The sequence below is a fragment of the Stegostoma tigrinum genome, chromosome 18, assembly GCF_030684315.1.
Source record: "Stegostoma tigrinum isolate sSteTig4 chromosome 18, sSteTig4.hap1, whole genome shotgun sequence".
Taxonomy (NCBI): Eukaryota; Metazoa; Chordata; class Chondrichthyes; order Orectolobiformes; family Stegostomatidae; genus Stegostoma; species Stegostoma tigrinum.
Window position 1 is genome coordinate 39,082,381 of NC_081371.1, and position 21,928 is coordinate 39,104,308.

The 21,928-nt window shown below is 42.6% G+C and overlaps 1 protein-coding gene across 3 annotated transcripts in view; it reads right to left on the reverse strand.

Annotated features, from left to right (window-relative positions):
• Positions 1-21,928, reverse strand: part of msrb3 (methionine sulfoxide reductase B3) — a 128,000-nt gene that overhangs the window by 48,077 nt on the left and 57,995 nt on the right. For all 3 annotated transcript variants that reach the window (XM_048548280.2, XM_048548281.2, XM_048548282.1), the window contains one exon: positions 20,321-20,349. In XM_048548280.2, the coding sequence (XP_048404237.1) occupies positions 20,321-20,349 (29 nt within the window). The remainder of the gene's footprint in view (positions 1-20,320; positions 20,350-21,928) is intronic.

The window sequence follows — 21,928 nt, forward strand, 5'->3', positions numbered from 1 at the left end:
AATAATCCGTACTAAAACACATGGTCAGGTCTGGTCTGAAACTGCTTCAAGACAGACATGTGTAAAGCCCACGAGATCCAAGTCTTGGATCCACAGTTGGGTTTATAAACAAAGTGCTGCTGGCTGCAAGCAGATACCACAATGAGTGACCTGAGATTATTAGCTACAATGTTTAAAATAACTGTGTGTTGGTACTATATTAGCTATAGAATGAAATAGATAAATAGGAAATTAAGTAGAAATATGTTTATATTCTCCCCTGAAGATTTGGTGGGTCTCAGCTGAGGCAGCAGTTTCAGCACTGTAATTGCCTCCAGCTTTCCTGGGATGAGTAACAAAATTAACATGTGTAGGATTTCTGCCCTTCATTAGGATTCAGCAAATAGGATGGAAAGAATAAGCATAGGGTTGTCAGGGAAGAAGCCATCTCAGATGAGGCAGAACGAAAAATGGGCAAAATAAAACCAAAGTTTCTTCGCCCTTTAAATCTGACAATGCTCCTGCTCTCCATCCTGAAATTTTTGACTACTTACATAGATGGTTTCACCAGTGTGGTATATGCAGGCATGAACAAGATTATGGTGCATTGAGATGTTTAGCATCCCTTCTCTGGACTCCCTCCTGCTTTGGATGTGAGTTTGCTCGCTGAACTGGAAGGTTAGTTTTCAGACGTTTCGTCACCATTCTAGGTAACATCACCAGTGAGCCTCCAACGAAGCGCTGGTGTCATGTCCCGCTTTCTATTTATCTGGTTATTTATCACCTATACAGCGTATTCAAAAAGAATGGGTACCCTATGAACACAGTCCGCCGATTCCTCAGAAATAAACCCAAACAAACAGACAAAACGGGCTCAGAAACCATAACCACTCTCCCCTACATCAAAGACATTTCCGAAATGACTGCCAGACTACTCGGACCTCTTGGCATCAGGGTAGCCCACAAACCCACCAACACACTAAAACAACAGCTAACGAACTTAAAAGACCCTATACAGACAACAAATAAAACAAACGTTATCTACAAAATACCTTGCAAGAACTGTGACAAACACTACATTGGACAAACTGGCAGAAAGCTAGCCACCAGGATACACGAACATCAACTAGCCACAAAACGACATGACCCACTATCACTCGTATCCTTACATACAGATGAGGAAGGACACCACTTTGATTGGGACAACACATCCATCCCAGGACAAGCCAAACAGAGACAGGCACGGGAATTCCTAGAAGCATGGCATTCCAACCAGAATGCCATCCACAAACACGTTGGCTCCAAATCAATCTACCATCCCCTGAGAAAATGAACAGGAAATGACATCACCAACCCAAGAAAACCTAACCAGATAAATAGAAAGCCGGACATAACACCAGCGCTTTGTTGGAGGCTCACTGATGATGTTACCTAGAATGGTGACAAAACATCTGAAAACTAACCTTCCAGCTCAGCGAGCAAACTCACATCCAGAACCTCAACCTGAGCTACAAATCTTCTCAGAACTCACTCCCTCTTGCTTTATTTTAAACAAGGAGGAATGCCTGAGAAGGGGTATGTAATGTGATCATGTATGTAGCTGTTCATGCAATGCTATCTTGTATCTTTTCTCCCACTTACCCATACACTCTTCACTAGAAATTTATCTAAATTTGTGTTCCTATTTAGGAAATGAGTTGCCCATTCAATCCATTGACTATACCGTTCACTTTATATATTAACAATCTGGAGAAAGCAGCTGAGGGTATTGTTGTGAGGTTTGTAGATGACAGAAACATAGGTGGTTGGACAGATAATGGAAGCAGGGAGGCTGCAAAAGGACTCGGACAGGATAGGAGAGTCGGCAAAGAAGTGGCAGATGGAAAACGATGTGGGATCGTGTGAGGTTATGCATTTTGGTAGGAAGAATAGAGGCATAGCCCGTTTTCCAAACAGGGAAAGATTTCTTAAATCTGAAGGACAAAGGAACTTTGGAGTCCTAGTTCAAGCTTATCTTAAGGTTAATATACAGGTTGTGTTGGCAGCTAGGAAGGCAAAGGCAATGTTAGCATTCATTTCAAGAGGGCTAAAATACAAGTGCAGAGACATACTGCTGAGGCTGTGTAAGGCTAGGTCAGACTGCACTTGGAATCTTGTGAACAGTTTTGAGTTCTGTGTCTAAGAAGGGGTGTGCTGGCATTGAAGGGAGTCCAGTGGAAGTTTACAAGAATCATCTCAGGGATTGAAGGGCTTGTCATATGAAGACTCTGGGTCTATACTTAATGGAGTTTAGAATGGAGGGGAGGGATCTCATTGGAACTGGCATAATACTGGAAGACTTGGATACAGTGGACTTGGGCAAGCTGTTTCCACTATTGAGTGAGGCTGGGACCTGAGGGTGACGGGACAACCCTATAGAACTGAGATGAGCAGGAATTTCTTCAGCCAGAAGGTGACAGATCCATGGAACTCATTGCTGAGGAAGGCTGTGGAGGCCAAGTCATTGAGGTCTTTAAAACAGACATAGATAGAATCTTGATTAATAAAGGAATCAGGGAGAAGGCAGGAGAATGGGATTGGGAAACACATCAGCCATGATTGCATGGTGGAGCAGACTCTATGGTCTTAATGGCCTAATTCTGCTCCTATATTATATGGTCCATAGTAGTCAGCAATATGAAATGAATGCACAAAGTAAAAATTTGTTTAAAAAAGGTAAATTTCAAAAATGGATAAAAGGGGATCAATTATTTGTAATAAGAGATAACAAGATGTAGAGCTGGGTGAACACAGCAGGCCAGGCATTATCAGAGGAGCAGGAAAGCTGATGTTTCGGGTCTGGACCCTTCAAATAATTGTAGATTTTCTGTAGTTTTAACTTGGAATATTTCTTTAAGCTTTTACCCCTTGCAACTACTTTGATATTTCATAGCTACCAAATGTCATAATTTCTGGAAGCTCTCTCAACCTGGACTGATCTTAGTAATCTAATCAGTTTAAAAAGAACTGTTTTAAATAAATCAGCAATACAAACAAGGGCATATTTAAACAATTTTGACATAAAAGGCTCGTTTACTGATTTATTTTCAGGCAGCATTTTTTCTAACTAGATTATCTTCATGCATGAAGTGTATGATTTTGCGGTCCTGCTGACTCCAAAGAATGCTTCTGTGAGTAGCTATCTCTGAGACGGATTTCCCTCTCCCAAACGTAACATGAATTTGGTGCCAAATTAAGGGAATTATCAAAGGTTCAGAACAGTAATGCCATTAAGCAGGAAAAACAAGCAAACATTTGCAGAGAGCGAAATAAATGATGGGACATCGACTTGGAATTATGGTAACAGATGAAATATTAAACCCACGTCTTTTTTTTTAAATGTGTGCCCATCATGATGGACCAATGTTACATTCCACATTTGTAACAGAGAGAGGATGTTTTCTTCATCAGTAATTCTGAACTAAGCTATATAAATGCAATAAGGTGCAATGTTTTTCAAGAGTTTAAATAGCATTTCGATGACCACCACTAGCAAGTTCCTCTCCAAGCCTCACAACATCCTGACTTGGAGGTATACTGTTGCACCTACACTGCCATTAGATCAAAATCCTGCAACTCTCTCCCAGTGGTATAGTGTGTCTTTCTACACCAAATGGACTGCAGCAGTTCAAAAAGGAAATTCACCACTATATTCTCAAAGGCAACCAGGGATGGATAATAAATGCTGGCCCAGCTAACAACGACTACATTTCACAAATGAAATAAATCCTCAACCTCTCAGTGATTTCTAATTGAATCATAGAGGGCATCACATGAAAAGCACAGAATCACTGTTCTGAATTTCGGCATTTAACTGTGCATGTGCAGCTCCCCGATGCATACTGAAATTTGAGGTGGACTTAGAGCAAATGCTGCCTTTTATACCATTACTGCTACTGTTTAAAAACTGGCCAAATTTATTTTTTTTACCTATTCCAACACTAAAATATTTAAATTTGGCAATAATCACATCATTTGACTATATTAAGAGCTGTCTTTTGCATTCCTATGCTCTCTATGAAACTCTAATCTTACCAAATATTTCAGGTTAGTAAAAACATCACACATTTTTATTTCATCTCATTTGAACAAGAATATACCACAATGGAAAATGTTCAGTACTCCTCTAATTTAGTCTATATTTCCATTTGTCAATTATTAGAATTTTTGGTCAAATCATAGGGAAATTTTCACAATAAAAAAGGCTCATTGTAAAACTCTTCATATGTATTGCTGTGTAAAAATGAATAAAAATTCACCATAATCTTGTCAGTCCGTAGGGCTGCTGTGTCATTAGAGAGACAGATGACTGGTGGTTGTTTAATCTGAAGGTCGCCACACCTCGGAAAAGGAAAGAGGCTGAGAAGGAGAATCCTTCATGGTAACCTTAGCCAAAGCAGGAACTGAACCTTTGCTATTGGTGTCACTCCATATCGCAAATCAGCTGTCCAGCCAACTGAGCTACATCATTAGTAACCCCACTAGTGTACTGTGATTGCCTCAAGACCGTTGCAATATCAGGATAAAAATACAAAAGAAACAGTTGCAGAAATATAAGCTGCAACTGACTTGTTTTTGCAATGTGAAAATGACCCTCCTTTTCAGTCACTAGGATGATGTTTTGTTTTATTTTAGAACTGCAATGAAAGCTCATTTAACAGCCATATTTGAAAACTGGTAGAGTTGCTCCTATATGGAGCCAAAATAAGGAAATGAATATGATATGATTAAGAATGACAAGCCTCTACTGTAAAGCTTAATATTATGACAAAAATATCATAGAAATTTTAGATAATTTTCTAAAACCTGTTTTAATGAACACAATTGCCCTCTACTGCCTATCAATTTATTCTTATCTGACAGACTTTTGAACGTTTGGTCAAAATAGGCAAAGGCTGTTAATCTTTTCTCTTAAAAGTGCCCCTTTCTCCTTGAAATAAGAATGAGAAAACAAGCTGTCAGGCCAAAGTTATGTAGCACAGCACACTCTACCACCAAGGTTGTAAAAAGAGTAGGAAACTCAACAAGTAAATTCTCATTTCCCATTAACAATTGCACTAGGCACAAATTCATACTTGTACCAATGCATGAAAAAGGGGATTTCGGGTCACATTCCATTTTCTCACTTACAAAACATGCTTTACAGTAAGTTATAGCAGAGAGACAAAAGAAGATGTAGGCCATCTCATCTCCTGGCAATGCAGAATCATGACCTGAAAGACCATTGATCATGTTAATGAAAACAACCTGCTTAATGAAAGTTTACAACATTGTGTAGTTTGCCGTTTAACAAAGCAAGAACAAGCTTAGTTTAAGATATAAAGTAGATATTTCAGAGTAAACCAATGATAGATAGGCACTCTTTTACACAATGTTTACACTTTGTAAGGACAAGGACCTCAAGTAGAAAACTATTGTTTGGACTGAAAAATATAAAGTGAACAGGATGCATTTGTCACAGAGGTAAAAAAAAACCCTTTTAAAATGTTTGATTTATTATCGATTGTTGCTGAAAAAAAATTGAGAATAAGTAACATTATATAAAAAAAAGATATTTTTGACATTCTGCTGCTAGAGAATTGATTAAGTAGAACCTTTACCACTTTTATACAATAACTGGACATTCTTGTTCATTTTCCATTTCAAACCAAGGTTGTTGACTAAAATAGGGATAATATCCCATGGGCGATTACTTAGTCCTTACAGCGTTTTGTTTAAATAGGTAGCAATTTAACATGAGGACACCACAACCATACTGGAGTTTAGCTCTAACTATCATCCAGTGGATTAAATTCAGGAGTAGGGAGGGAGAGTTAATGTTGCATTCTTTTAGCAAAAAGCATAGAAGCCTACTGTATTGTACACATTATTACCTGAATTAAGATCAGTTACTCAGTATACACCATGAACTAAACTTAGAATTTTATAATAAGTATCAAGAGTTAAATACTGAACAACTAGGGCATTTCACACAGGATATTTTCTTTATGTTTGAGGTGAAAGATAAGCTATTAGCAGATTCTAAAATTAGTTAATTAATTTTCTCAAAAACAGCTTCTTTCTCATTTTTAAAAATGTATTTTTTAACCAATGCATTTAGTTATTCTGGCATCACATAGTGTCTCAGCTGGAGACATATTAAGTGGTCAGTTGTTCCCCAGCTTCAATATATTGAAACTTTTTAATTGCTTGTCACCTGTGGCTCAGTTGGTAGCACTCATCTGAGTTACATGGTTGTGGGCTCAAGTGCGACCTTAAGTCTTGTGCACAAAAGTAAAGGTGGAATCTCTGTGGGAACACTGAGGAAATATGGTAATATTGGAGGGTGTCAATATTTAGACAATATGCTAAGCTGTGGCCCCATAAGCCTATTTGGATGGACATGAAAAAATCCCTGATTCGACATAGTGACATGAGTTAGTGAGTTATTCCTAGTGACCTGACCATTATTTATCATAGGATCCCTACACTGTGGAAGCAGGCCATTTGGCCCATTGAGTTCATACTGACTCCCTGAAAAACATCCCACCCAGAGTCAACCCCTATCCTATTCTTGTAACCCAACATTTCCCATGGTTAATCTATCCAGGTCCCCACATCCCTAGACACTATGGGCAATTTAGCACAGCTAATCCATCTAACCTAATCATCTTTGGACTGTGGGAGGAAACCCACGCAGACACAGGATGAACATGCAAACTCGACACAGTCACCCAAGGGTGGAATCAAAATTGGTGCCCCAGCACTGAGGCAGCAGTGCTAACCACTGAGCCACCGTTATGCTATTGGTTATGCTGCACTGTATCATTCTACGTTCTATGTTATCCCTCAACCAATGTCATAAACACCAGATTTTCTGGTCATTATCACAATTCTGTTGCCAGGACCTACAGGGAGAATGCTGAAGGAACTCATCAGCATCTGAGACAGAAAGAGTTTCGAATCTAACACAACACTTTCTCCGAACTGGTGAGGTCCTGAAGAAGAGTTTGACCAAATTCAAAACATTAACACTGTTTCTCTCTCTTGATTCAACCCAATCTGTGATGTTTTTCCAGCATTCTGCATGTTTATTTCAGGATTCCAGCTTGTGCAGTATTTTGCTTTCAATTGATTGTATCCAACAAAATCCAAGTGACAAAGTAGCTGCCACATCACCAACAGTGGTTATACACTTTGGAACTACTTCACTGGTTGGAAAGGGCTTTCAGCTATCCAGTGGTTGTTAAATGTGTTATTAAATAAACCAACTACGTCACTTCTGCCGACGCTGTCAGCGTCAGGCCTGCTGTTGTCAACCTCTCATTTCCCACAGACTAAGGGAGTGGGTCTGTAGCTATGCCTGCCTCTTTGTAGTCCCTTTTCTGCTGTTAAACTGGCACCAATCCCCGCCTCTTCCTCCACTACAGCGCTGACTGCATTAGCGCTGCCTTGTGCTCCCACAAAGAGCTTGAGCAGTTCATCAACTTTACTAATGCCTTTCTCACGAGCCTCAAATTCACCTGGATCATCTCCGATACCATCCTCTCCTTCCTGAACCTCTTCCTCTCCATCTTTGGTAACGGCTTCAACACCAGTATCTATTTTAAACCCAACTCCCAAAAGCTACCTAAACTACACCTCCTCTCACCCACTTTCCAGCAAGAATGTGATCCCTTACCCCCAATTCCTCCACCTCCACCGCATCTGCTCCCAAGATGGTGCGTTCCACTCCCGGACATCCCAGATGTCTTCCTATTTCAAGTACCACAATTTTCCCTCTCCAGTGATCAAAAATGCCCTCAGCCACATTTCTTGCATTTCCCACACTTCTGCCCTCAAACACCCTCCCTCCGACAAAAATAAAGACAGATCCCCCTGGTCCTCACATATGACCCCACCAACCTCTGCAGCCAGCGTATCATTTTCCACCACTTCTGCCACACACAATCTGACTGCACCACCAAATAGATATTTCCCTCCCCAGCCTTACTTGTCTTTCATAGAGACCACTCATTCCATGACTCCCTCATCTGCTCCACACGCCCCACTAACCCCACCACACCCAGTACCTTTCCCTGCAACCGCAGGAAGTGCTGCACCTGGCCCCACACTTCCCTCACCTACATCAAAGATAAAAAGCAAACCATCCATATATCCGACAAGGGTTCATCTGTACATTATCCAACCTGCTCTACTGCATCCCCTTCTCCCGATGTGGCCTCCTCGACATCAACTTAGATCAAGCGCAGGCTCGGGGACCATTTTGTGGAACATCTGCGCTTTGTATGTGACAAATGACAATACCTTCTGGTCATCAACTATTTTAGCTACCCCTCCCACTCCCTCAGTGACATGTCCATCCTGGGCCTCCTCCAGTGCCACAATGACACCACTCTCAAACTGGAAGAGCAGTACCTCGTATTTCACCTTGGGACCCTGCAGCCCACTGGCCTAAACATGGAATCCACCAGTTTTAAAATCTCCCCAGCCCCAGCCTCATCCCATGTCCAAACCTCCCTCTCATCACCTCCACACTGATCTGACACAAACAGCCCATCTCCTTCCCCAGCTGTCTGCCCCTCCCATCCCACTGACCAATCCCTACCTACATTCACCTATCCCCATCCCACCTACCTTTCCCCTGCCCCACCCCTCCTCTCTCTATTTATTTCCCAGCTCCTTTCCCCTCCCCATTTCTGAAGAAGGGTCCCGACTCCAAAAGTCAGCTTTCCTGCTCTGATGCTGCTTGGCCTGCTGCGTTCCTCCAGCTCCACATGGTTATGTCTATTCCAACATCTGCAGTTCTTACTATCTCCTTATTAACTGAAAGTTTTTTTTCTAAGTTTGATCATAACAATAACTGGAAATGATAAGTTTCGACGCTTTTGCCACACTTGACTGTGAAGGAAAGTTTCACTGTTGTTCAATACCATACCTATATTGTAGCTCAGTGGAGATTTGAGACTTGTATAATGAACTGGATAGATCCATTTTACCATTCCACAGCACAGCAACTCAAGTTTGTATTGTGAAATTGACCTCTCTTTACTCCAATGATAATCCGAGTCCACCGATGCAGATTTTTGTTAACAAGATCAGGAAATGAAATTTGGATCTAGATTAACTTCCACTTCAATTATTCCTCCTGCTTCCACACCAGCATTGTTGCTGCTCCACCCCGCAACCCTATACATTGTGACCACTGCACCACCACTCCCACTCTCTTACTGGTGCTGCTCCACCACTCCTGTTCCCATTCTATTACCACTGCTGCAAAACCCAAATAGATAGTTTTTAAAAAAAATGTTCCATGGGCTGCAATCACAGGAAGCCAGTTTCACTAAGAATTGTAAAGTTTCATCCAGTTATTGGTTAACAGCGGCATTCAGGGTAAATCCTCCCAATCTTTTCACTAAGTCACTGTTTTACTAGACAATGAGGCCTTAAATGACTGCCTTAAAGCATGTTGCAGAAATCACATTATTAGGCCAGTGGGAACACATGGGACCCTTGCATTAAAAACATTGTAAAATAAGTTTATAAAGTGATAATTTACTGAGTCCTCTTTAAAAATGGCTTCACCACTTTTGTTTTACACTACACTCTGTGAAAGTCCAAAATGTTTTGTACTACCTATAAGAGCGCATTTTATACCCCTGCACACCCAAATGAAACTCTCATGAACTAACAATTTCTTTGAAGTATGCACAAAATGGTAATTTAACTGTCCTGTATGCTGGAACTCTTATTACAATACTAGAAAGCACAAAAGACCAAGAGCTAATTATTTTCATTTATCTTGGAATGACAAGGATTCAGAAGAATGCTAACCTGTGACTATCCAACTAACATTTTATGTATAGTTTCAAAGTATAACAGAGGTTTCTCAGTCTTAAATGTTTTTACTGCAGTGCAGAGAAGCTATGTCAAAAGGTTTCCTGGAACCTATTATCAATTTTACAACCCACACTAGCTCATTCTGTGCTATCACAACTGTGCTATCGTAACACTAGTGCAAAGAGATATTGTATATTAAACTTTTATGTGAGGATAATGATGCATAATTAGTTCCCACTATGGACCAACAAAAAAAATGTCAACATTATCTCCCAGCTAACTGTTGTGCCAAAGTAGTAAAATACAAATCAAAAGGAACTGGAGGCGCTGAGGTTCTGACCATGAAATTTACTCACCAAAGGACCACCTGCTACAGGATGCATGGCCAGAAATACTGCAGGCTTGAAATGATTTGAAACAATGCTTTCTTTCAAATTGGCTCAAGTTGAAAATTTGCTTGGCAGCTATAACGTGGAAATTTTTTTAAAAAAGATCTCTAACAGGGCTCCCTGGTGACCTAATACCAAAAGCACAGTCTGGTGAGGCACCAGGCCACACAGGTCAGAAGGTAAAAGGACTGATTTATACTCTGCATGATAACTATGAAGTTTATATGATTGTTATGGTTTGGAACTAGGGGCTGGATTTTACCATATTTTAGCTAAGTGTTATTTTCATTGAGTTTTATGCACAGCTTGTTTCTACGAAGCACAGTGAGGTTTCTCATGTTATTATCACAACACACGTATTAACTACTTATCACTGTGGTGCCAATCTCTTCCAGAGATAGTCCAATATTCTGACTGACTGCAGTCAGTTGCACTTGTTACCACATGGATACCTTGGCATTCCTGGCACTGGTGGCATACTTAAAAGAACAATGCATATGTGGTCAAGTCTGGAGCTCCCTGCATGGATCCACATGTCTGCTCTGGGCATAGATGAGAAGTAAAAATAGGTCCCACACTTCCAGACAGGGATCTGGAGGTCCTGGTAGACAGGGTGGTGCCAAGGGCACGCACGTCTTCCCAGAGGACTATCAGAGGTCATCATGTCACTAGACCCTGCCATCTGACATGGAGAGTGCCACCTACGTCAGTACAGAGTTTTTGGTCTGGAGAGATGCCCAACAGAACAAAGAATTCTCGGTGAATAAGCTTCTCACCACTGCCAGGGTAACTATCTAATACCTCGCAATCATTCTGTGTTACTGAATTTACCTCCCACTAAGTCTCATGCCCTACCACTCTCACTGTTCCCTCACCCAGTCTTGCCAATCCATTCACTCCCATTCCCCCCCCCACCCCGCCAAAACCCCGTGCCCCGCTAGCAGACACGCACAAGCTACTAAACCTACCTGGCCTTGGCACTGCAGACTGACTTAATCAGGTCACTTTCCACAGACATACTCTGTCTGGATATAGTGCAAGGCCCCATTATCCAAGCAGCAGAACCTCACATTTAGCAGTGTACACCATCTGCTCCACCACGGGGGTAGCACGGGCTTCATTGCTTCCATGGTCTGACCGTTAGGAATTGCGCAGCACAGTCATCAGCCATGGCTGAATTTGGAAACTCTTGTCTCCCACTAACCATCATTGAAAAGCATCTGGTTCCTCAAATGCAGCAGGAACAAGAAAGTTCTCAGGGATACAGGCATCATGGCAATTCCCAGGGTACGAAGCACAAAACTCAAAGAAGTGGTATCGATGGCCACAGCTGACTTGCATGTAGAATCCCTACAGTGTGGAAGCAGGCCATTCGGCCCATAAGGCCCACACTGACCCTCTGATAAGCATCCCACCTAGAATCTCTCCCTACCCTCTCTTTCTAGCCCTGCATTAGCCCATAGCTGACCTACCAGCCAGCACATCCTTGGTCACTATCTGGCGATTTAGCAATGCCAATTGACCTAATCTGCTCATCTTTGGACTATGGGAGGAAACTGGAGCACCCAGAGGAAACTCGCACATACAGCTGTCCAAGGGGGGATGGAACCCAGGCTCCCGGAACTATGAGACAGCAGTGCTAGCCGCTGAGCAACCATGCCGCCCTTGAATAATGTCACATTGGTGACTGAAGCCCTTTTCTGTTGATGAACTCAGCAGCACAATGTTATGGGCCTCTCAACAAGGGTGTGTGCATAAACTATTGAGCCCTGGACCTGGGGCAAGTTGGCTACATTGCCAAATTCTACTGACTGGGCTATAGCACTGGACTCACCTCACAGAAATGAAATGGAGGTGTCGTCTGTCATAAATGGCAGCAATCAATCCTGATGCATTTGTGGGTGAACAATGCCAAGATCCCACACAGGTCCTTAGTAGCTCCTTTATAATAAGCAGATCACATAAAAGTTCAGCACTGATGTCACCTTGATGACCACTGGGATAGGATGGTCTTTTGGTCTCAAGTTTCATTCCAGCAGCTTTATAGTGTCCCAGGAGATTCTCAGTCTGTGTGAACACTGCACCTTTCTCATCCAAAAAAAATGCCATCAAGGATGAATGACTCTGGCCCTCCAATGTCTCCTACAGACCAAGGAATCATTTAGCTGTGAGGTCCTCGTGTGAAGGTTGGTTGGCATCTGCTGGAGATTGCTCCTGCTCCTGGGCTTACGGATACCTTCCTTCCACTTCCATTTCTCAATGCCTTGATTGTATCAAGTGACAGTGAGATATCATATACTGTGACTGGATAGATCAGAGTAACAGAAGTGACAGTGAGACATGAAGCATTACAACAAGGCGGACCATGTATTGAAATAATGGGAACTGCAGATGCGGGAGAATCCAAGATAACAAAGTGTGAAACTGGATGAAAACAGCAGGCCAAGCAGCATCTCAGGAGCACAAAAGCTGTCATTTCAGGCCTAGACCCTTCATCAGAGAGGAGATGGGGAGAGGGTTCTGAAATAAATAAGGGGAGGTGGACCGAAGATGGAGAGAAAAGAAGATAGGTGGAGAGGAGAGTATAGGTGGGGAGGTAGGGAGGGGATAGGTCAGTCCAGGGAAGACGGACAGGTCAAGGAGGTGGGATGAGGGTAGTAGGAAGGAAATGGAGGTGCGGCTTGAGGTGGGAGGAAGGGAGAGGTGAGAGGAAGAACAGGTTAGGGAGGCGGGGACAGGCTGGGCTGGTTTTGGGATGCAGTGGGGGGAGGGGACGAGCTGGGCTGCTTTTGGGATGCTGTGGGGAAAAGGGGAGATTTTGAAGCTTGTGAAGTCCACATTGATACCATTGGGCTGCAGGACCATGTATTGATTCATCTTGGTGCTTTAACACAATCTTATTCTGATAAACAATGACATGTGTTAAAGAGACAGTCGAAGAGATAAATGCCGTATGAGTACTGAAACTTTCTCCTTCCAGTCCCATGTTATGTACAAAAAGGCATAATTGTATATAAGAGATTCCCAATTACAGTTCAACTAGATAGGAGATCTGTACCTTTGTCCCTGTGCACTCTAGGTGGTGTATTAGCTATCTGTGTTGTGGCCCTGCCTACTCCTGCTCAGAGACATTGTCAACATTACTCACGATGGACAATTACACCTGAAATAGTTGGATATGCATTTCCCATGCATGATGAGCTGATTGCTCATTACTTTAACCTGCACTCTGCAAGTACATGATTGATGCAATTGTCCCTGGAAAGCCCTCCTGTCATTCAGAGGTGGTGTCACTGTTTTTGGCCAGCAAACAGACACATTTTCCCACACATGTTGCAGCCATGTTCTACCCATGTCACATTTAGCAATTGGAAGAGGTTAGAAAGCAATGCAGTTGTACTGAACAGCATGAGTACCAGACTACCAGACTGGCTGTCAGCTACTCCCATCCTTGAATCTACATGTCCCTTTCTATCTAGCACTTGCTGCACAGCCCATCTCTATTGAGCCTGCACATGGTCACACCTACTGTCTTAGGTGACCACCTATTACCACAACTCCACTCTGAACACCATCTGGAAGCATCTCATACATTACCAGCTCCCCCACTTACATATCAAGATTCTCCCCTTCACCATCCGTCTGCAACCCAGGCTCCTGCCCACAATGCCCAGCACTGAGTCACCCAACATCCCAAATGCAACAGCATTCCCTCTTATGCAGCAATGATACTCATTCTGCTGATGCCCCCCAGAGAGACCATGCCCCACTTTCCTTGACAACCCTTCGGACAGCGCAGGCTGATGACTGACCAGACCTCCAAAGGCGCTCTATGCAGCTCCCTGATGGACGACCTGCTAATTGCCTGATAGGTTGCACTGGACTTGCGGACTGACTGTGCCCAAGTCCCTGGACTGCGCGCAGACACTGCCTTTGGCTGACTGTACCAGGACCTCTGACTGGCAGCAGTTCCCCTTGATTTGACTGATCTCTGAATTTGTGACGTGGTTGTTTGGTTGTCACGCTGACAATCATTTAGTGTTTCCTGCAAAGGTTGCTGATATATGCTGTAGATGTAATAATGTACAGCAGCTTGCTACGTCAGCAACATGATCTATGCAGGGAGGGAATGCTGTGAGCATCCAGGCAGGTATGAAGTGAGTGAGCAGCCTGAGATATAGCCTGGTCCCATTTGTAAGCTGAGTGTCTGTGCGTGCAAAGTGTCCTTGCAGTGGTGCCAGCATGCTCCAAAGTGCTGAAGGATGCAATCAGAATGTGCCATGATGGTGTGGATAGTGTGGAGAGAATGGCATGTGTCAGATATCAGTATCCATGAACATGGGTGCACAGAGTCACTACCCTGAATGGTGGCCAGAGATGTTGGTGCCAGTTTCCAAGACAGAGGTCTGGAGGAGCAGGAAGCCAGCTGGAGTTACCAGTTGCCACTCTGACTTTCATGTTTGGAATTCTTGGTACCTAGTTTCTATACAGCAGGTGGTAGCATATCAATGAGGTGAGATTAAGGGAGAATGATAGTGATAATGACTGATAAGTAGGTTTTCTACTGCTCATTCATGAGAATCTCATCTTGACGTCTGGAACTTAGTTGGAAAATGTAACTTGCGACTCCTGACATCATTCAACTCCTCACATCATTCTTCCAAATTTTACACCATAGCCCATGTCACTTAGGGTCTGGGAAGATTTCATTCATTGACTTTGACCAGTCAGTCACTAGATAGTGAGAAGAAATTTTGCAGGATTGAATGGACTAGATGTTGATAACCGACTCAATACCCATCAGCAATTTGAGATTTGCAGTCATCTTCACTTTCAACGTTATAATTTAGAACAGAATTCAAAATTTCAAACCACGAGAGGATTTGTATACTTATCTTCGTATATGGACTTATGACTATTGGATGCGGTAGCAAAACAATTTTGTCAGTTATAAATTTTACTGTCAAATCTTCAAAAGCAAACTTTTATTTCAATTTTCAAAAAAAAAGGAATAAATATTATACTCAAGTCAAGTTTACATGATTTCTAAACACTTTTTAAAGCAAAACTGCAAGTTCAACGCAGAACAAATCGGTTCTAAAATAGGTATTAAGTCTATATACTCTGTGAATATAGCTTCTGACTATATCCAGTCTAAAATTGTGATGGCATTTGTAAAACAAAGGGTTTGGTATTCCATCAACTCCCTGATATGTAACATAGGCATGTATTTAAACCAGAAGTTAAAACAAAAGAGCGTTCATTTTCACTGCATTTCACAAACCACAATTTCAAATGGAACACTGTACAAGAAAATGTCCAACATTCTGTTCAGTATGATTTCTGACACTTTGAATGTACTTTCCAGAGCCTGACAAAAACTGAAATACCGACATTTTATATTTAAAACATTACTGCAGGTAATTTGTTTTGCACACTGCATATGCAGAGCTGGAGAGACTATACTCAGTTGAATGGTCAACTAAATTCTGTACTCGATTGAAACTTGATCTGGAAAGTTGGGTAATATTTTCAGTGCTGTCATCAATCATGATTTTGTTAATGATTTGTTGATTTTTGACTTTTTTTTTAAATAAAAGGAGCACACAATTCACAAGGATAAAAGGCAGGAAGTTATTTTTCATCTCTCCTAGTCGAGAATGTATGGCAGCACATAAACGGTCTGCCCCTCATCCAATAATGCAAAATCAACTCAATTAAATACTTTACTGGCACTCTAAGTGATGTGCAAGGATTATTGGCATTGGAGTACTAATTTTCACATACCTGTAATAATGACCACATGAAACTGCCCTTCAATCATTGGATTTCACTGGCTCCAGTAATGGGTTGAATTTTCACTTTTGGAGTGGGTAACAGTTAATGACTTAGGTTTTTAACTAGGGTGGTTTCTTAACTGGCATGGAGACAAGTTCCCTGTCCAATTAAGGTTGGCAGGCAGTTCCTCAGAGCTGGAGGGTTGAAGGCTCACCGGCCTTTGAGAAGCACCCAACTGCAGTACAAGGTTAATAACCAGAAAGTGCCTTCTCTGCCTACAAACAAAAACCCTCTTCTGCATTTGTGGTTTGGGTGGGGTGAGAAGCCCCTGGAGAGGGTGGTCCTTAGATGCAACCCTACCATGGCAGGCTGGAACACAAATTCAGTAGCTTGCTGCTGGGTGTTCATTTCTAAGCAGTTGATGCGTCCCACATGGTGTTAGAAAACTTGAGGCCAACTAGAAAATTCCCACTGGCTTCCTAAACTCCCCTTTAACAAAGATTCGAAATGAGATTAATTGGGTGCTCTCGTTGCTAGGAAATGGTTTTTATACAGAAGAAATGGTGGGTGTGGGAAGGGTCAAGGAGTGAACGATAGGTGGAGATAGAGCTCAAAGCGAGAACAGTTGGACAGACAAAGGAGTGGATAACAGACAGCCTAGGAGAATGAATGGTTGCTAATGGGTACTATTAGTGGCTAACAATAGGTAGTGTACTTCAGCAGATCATGTGATAACTAGGCCTGGTGTGTGGGAGTTGGGGGGTAAAGGCGTGGGAGAAGGTGCCTCCAGTGCTAAAATTTTTGAACTCGATATTGAAACCAGAACACTGCAGAGTTCCCAAGTGAAAAATGAGCTGTTCTCCCAGCTTGCGCCGAGTTTCGCTACAGCACTGCAGCACGCCTCAGACCGAGATGGTGGCCAGGGAACATGGTAGTGTTTTGAACTAGCAGGCAACTGGATGCTCAGGGTCTTTTTTTGTGGACAGAATGTAGGTGTTCTGCAAAGTGGTCACCCAGTCTATGCTTCGTTTCCCCACTGCAGAGGAGACCACATCCTGAGCAGTGAATGCAGTGGACTAGATCGAGTGAAGTGCAGGGTAAGGTGCTGCTTAACTAGGAAGGTCTGTTTGGGCTTTTGGATACTGGGGACGGAGGAAGTACATGGGCAGGTGTTACATCATCTGCAGTTGCAGGGGAAGGTGCTGTGGGGCTGCCGGGTGAAGTTCGAAGTGAAGGAGGAGTGGACCAGGGCTTCCTAGAGGGAACAGTCCTGGCAGAAGGCTGACAAGGGAGAGGAGGGGAGGGGAATGTGTGTCAGGTGGCAGCATCCCACTGGAGGTGGTGGAAATGATGGCCAACAATTCTCTGGATGTGGATGCTGGTGGAATGGTAGATAAGGACAAGGGGTCCCCATTACTGTTGTCGCAGGTAAGAAAGGGGGTGAGGACTGAACTGAGACAGATGGGTCAGATCCAGCTGAGGGCCCTGTCAACTACAGCCCTGGGGACTCCTTAGTTGAGGAAGGGATGGACATTTTGGAGGTCCCCTTGTCCAAGTTGACATTATCACAACAGATGCAACAGAGACAGAGGAATTTGGAGAATGGAATAGAGTCTTTACGAGAAGCAGGGTGTAAGGATGTATAGTCAAGGTAACTGTGGGAGTCAGTTGGTTTGTACTGGCCAGCAATATCCCCAGAAATGGAAAGAGAGATGTTGAAGAAAGGAAGGGAGGAGTCAGAAATGGACCAGGTGAGGGTGAGAGTGGGTTGGAAATTGGAAGTGAGATTGATAATTTACAGATGAGAGGGGGAAGCTGCACCAATAACATCATTGATATACTGGAGAAACAGTTGTAGACGGGGTATGTTATAGGACTGGAACAAGGAATGTTCCATGTACTGACAAAGAGACAGGCATTACTAGAGCCCATGCACAAACCCATGGCTAGCCCTTTGAACTGAAGAAAGGGACAAGAGTTAAAGAGAAGTTGCTTGCCATGAAGATGAGCTCAGTCAATTGGAGGGGGTTGGTGGCAATTTGGAAATGGTTCAGGTCTTTTTTTCCAGGTAGTAGAGAGCCTTGAGACCATCTTGATGGGGGATGGATGTGTAAAGGGATCTACCATTCATGGTAATGAGGAGGCAGCTGGACTGTGGAAAGTGAAAATTCTGAAACTGACATAAAGCATTGGAGGCATCATGGAAATAAGTGGGCACAGGCTGTACAAGGGGAGAAAAAAAATCAAGTCAAGGTAGGAAGAGAGGATTTGATTGGGACACGACCAGGTAGGAACATTGGGTCTGTCTGGGCAGTCCTGTTTGTGGGATTTTGGGAATGAGGTCAAAGCAAGCCGTGTGAGATTAGGAGACTATCAGCGTGGAGGCAGTGGTGGGGAGATCACCAGATGAAATGAGGTTGGTGACAATAGTGGGCACAATGACCTAATGTTCCATGGTCATTGTTCAGGGGGAGATAGGAGGAGGTATCTGAAAGCTGGTACTCAGCCTCTGCGATGTAGAGGTCAGTCTGCCAGACAACAACAGCACCACTCTTGTCAGCAGGCTTAATTACAATATCAGGCTTGGATCTGAGAGCATGGAGTGCAGTAAATTCAGTTGAGAGGTATGGGTACCAGATTGAGGTTTGGGCAAGGCTTGGTGGTAATGTTTGTAGCCTGTTATTAGCTGGTGGTTCACATGAATGGTCATCAAGCTTGAGCATGTATTTAAAAAGCTAATGGAGAGAAATGTGAACAGCCTGCACAAGATCAGCAAGCTTCATATTTTTGATTATTTTTGGAGGAATCCTTGAAACCTTTTCACAGGTCACTAGCACAATAGTGGACACTTGGTGCTTTGCACCATGTAGGATGACAAAGTGCATTCCCTGACTCATGATTTTCAATGCTACAGGAGATATGATGGGATACTTCCAAAATTACATACGAACACCATGAGTAGAACTTAATTCAGGAGATGGGGAACCCCACCCACTGGCTTCAGTACTGATAAGAGACTGGAATAACCACTATTAGAATAAGTTTCCTCAATTAATTGCCAATCAAACACTTGAGTGGCCATTGGCGGACTGACCATGGGATCACGGATTCTCGGGTGCCTAAATCAAAAGCCAGCAGCTCTTCACTGCACATAGCACCAATGGGGCAGTGATAGGAATTGCCTGCAATGCACTCACCAGAGGCCCAGGATCAGTGGGGCATCCAAGCCACAGGAGAGAGAATCCAAAAGTGGAGGCAGGGATCAAGGGACATATGATTAGAGGCATGGACAAAGGCATCCGATGCAGGTTTCTCAAGAGCCCCATTGGAGCCTGTGAACATATGTGCTTTCTGGGCTTGCTGTGGGACAACTGTCCCACTTTCTACTGGCTGGATAGCAATGGCATCAGGATGAGGCCCTGAAGTGGGTACTAACTGCCCACCTAAAGGTCTCAGCTGGCACAGGATGAACTTGTTGGGGCAGAGGTGTGAGGTGGTGGTCCCACCTGATTCCCACTCCAAGTACGCCTCAGGAGGGGGAATTAAACTCCAACCATTCCTCTCCCCCCAGCCTACAGTCAATTTTCTTTTACATTATTTCACTGCAATCAGTCCAAATTAAGACAATTACACAAACGACTCCAGATGCAGTATTTGGTGTACATGCGTGTGCATATCACTAGTCTGCAGGTGTGTTTTGCTCAATCATGACCTGAATATAACTTGGATCAATAGTACTTCTGCTTTAATTTTCCAGATTTAAACCTTAATAACTTTTCCAGTGATACGTACTCAATATTTGTTGACAATCGTTTGAAGAAGTTTCCTTTTATAATTGCTTGTAATTTCATGAAATCCACTGATAACCTGTAGTGTTACACATGAATTAACTAGACAAAAGAACCCAAATAGAATGAGGTATTGTAACAGTTGTTTTTAAGTCAGTTCTTTAATTCTTTCCTGGGTGTCTATTCCTTGAAAAAGTTCAATGAGCACAGATGCCAGTCATCCTCTAAAATTTTGCTTAATTCATTCACCTGCTGTTGGCAAATGCCATTCAAATTCTCCAAATTGGTGCAGTTGCATCACTTTAGACAAACCTAAATCTAGTAACCCTGCCAGTGGAGGTAGTCTTGGGACCTTGCCTTGTCCTTAAAGTGGAAAGCAATGACAAATTACTGAACGTGTATCCTAATTCCAGACAAGTAGAAAATCAATTTTTGTAATACTTATGTTTTAAACTCTAAAAATGCATTCAATTTGGATATAAGAGAAACTTGACAAATACTTACTTTAGCTTCAACAATTGTACATACCTGATCCAGAATCAAATTTGTTTGCTGACCTACAAAATGAAAGATTATTTTAGTACAAGAACGATGCTTATGGAAGTTTTTGAAGTGTGTAAACTGCACAAGTTTTGTATGGAAAGGAAATATGTTTTCCACTTTATGCTAATACTTAGTGATTTTCAATCATGCTATTGCTGCCAGAATATAGAGGGGCACAGGCTCTTTACTATGACACAACAAATTCTAAGTACATACAGGACACTTCTTTTTGCTTTTGATAGGCCTTAAAATTTTCCTTTCCTAAATCACACACTGTGGAGATGTACCTGTACTCTTGCAAGTAGCTTTCAGGTCCTTATCCCAAGTGGTTTAGGCACTTAATATTGGCAGAGAGGAGAGAAGGCATCATATTTTATCCTCACACAATGACAATAGATATACACTTTCTAGTAAGCGTCAACAGATAACAAATCAGAAGTGAAAATACTGACCTGTCCTTTCATCAGCAGCAAGTCATTCAACAGAGAGGATAAAGATGATTTGAAAGGAAGTTATCAGGAATGAGGAATTTTACATACAAAGAATGTGTGGATAGGTTGGAATTGTTCTTTTTTGAATAAGGCTGGAGTGAAATTTAATTGGGACGTATTAACTTCTGTGAAGTCTAGCAGATTTCAATATTCAAGAGGGAGTGGATTGAAAATAATGGTTAGAAGGATAAAAGAAGGTTGAGGTGTAAATCTTTCACAAAGAGGAAGTGGAACTCACTGCCTTGAAAGGGTGATGGAGGCAGAAATACTCATCACATTTAAAATAAACGGGACTTGGATATGCACTTGAGATGCCATAACCTAATGCTGACAGGAGCTGGAAGTTGCGATTGGGCTGAACAACACTTTTCAACTGGCAAGGACACAATGGACCAACTGGCTGCTTTCGTTGCTGCTATTGTTCCAACTTTCTAATTGCACAGAGATAATGGGAACTGCAGATGCTGGAGATTCCAAGATAATAAAATGTGAGGCTGGATGAACACAGCAGGCCAAGCAGCATCTCAGGAGCACAAAAGCTGACGTTTCGGGCCTAGACCCTTCATCAGAGAGGATCTGATGAAGGGTCTAGGCCCGAAACGTCAGCTTTTGTGCTCCTGAGATGCTGCTTGGCCTGCTGTGTTCATCCAGCCTCACATTTTATTATCTTCTAATTGCACAGCATCTTTTCCCATCCTAGCTAATTCAGTTCAGGACCTGAGCCAGCTTTCTGACTGGTACTGCATACCTCATGAAGATAGTAAATCAGAAGAGGGAGGTGATTAATGTTAAAAGCATGAGAAGGTTTGAGAAGGTTTCTGTGCCATCGTGGTATGTTAATCTACTGATTATTTATTTTCCATGGCTTTTAACTGAAGCGTTGTGTGTAGTGAAAACATAAGCCTTGGTCAGGACTTCAGCTTATCAATTGACAAAGTGAGTAGCTGATCAGCTCAATCAAGTATTACAGCTTTAAGTTTGTACTTGGCTGATCTCACCTGTATCAGTAGTTGGGAGAGAGTGCAATTTCTTTTATTGTTTTGTGGTGGGGAGTGGAAAATAAGCCAGGTTTTTATTTATGATTCATTTCCTATCAGCCCCC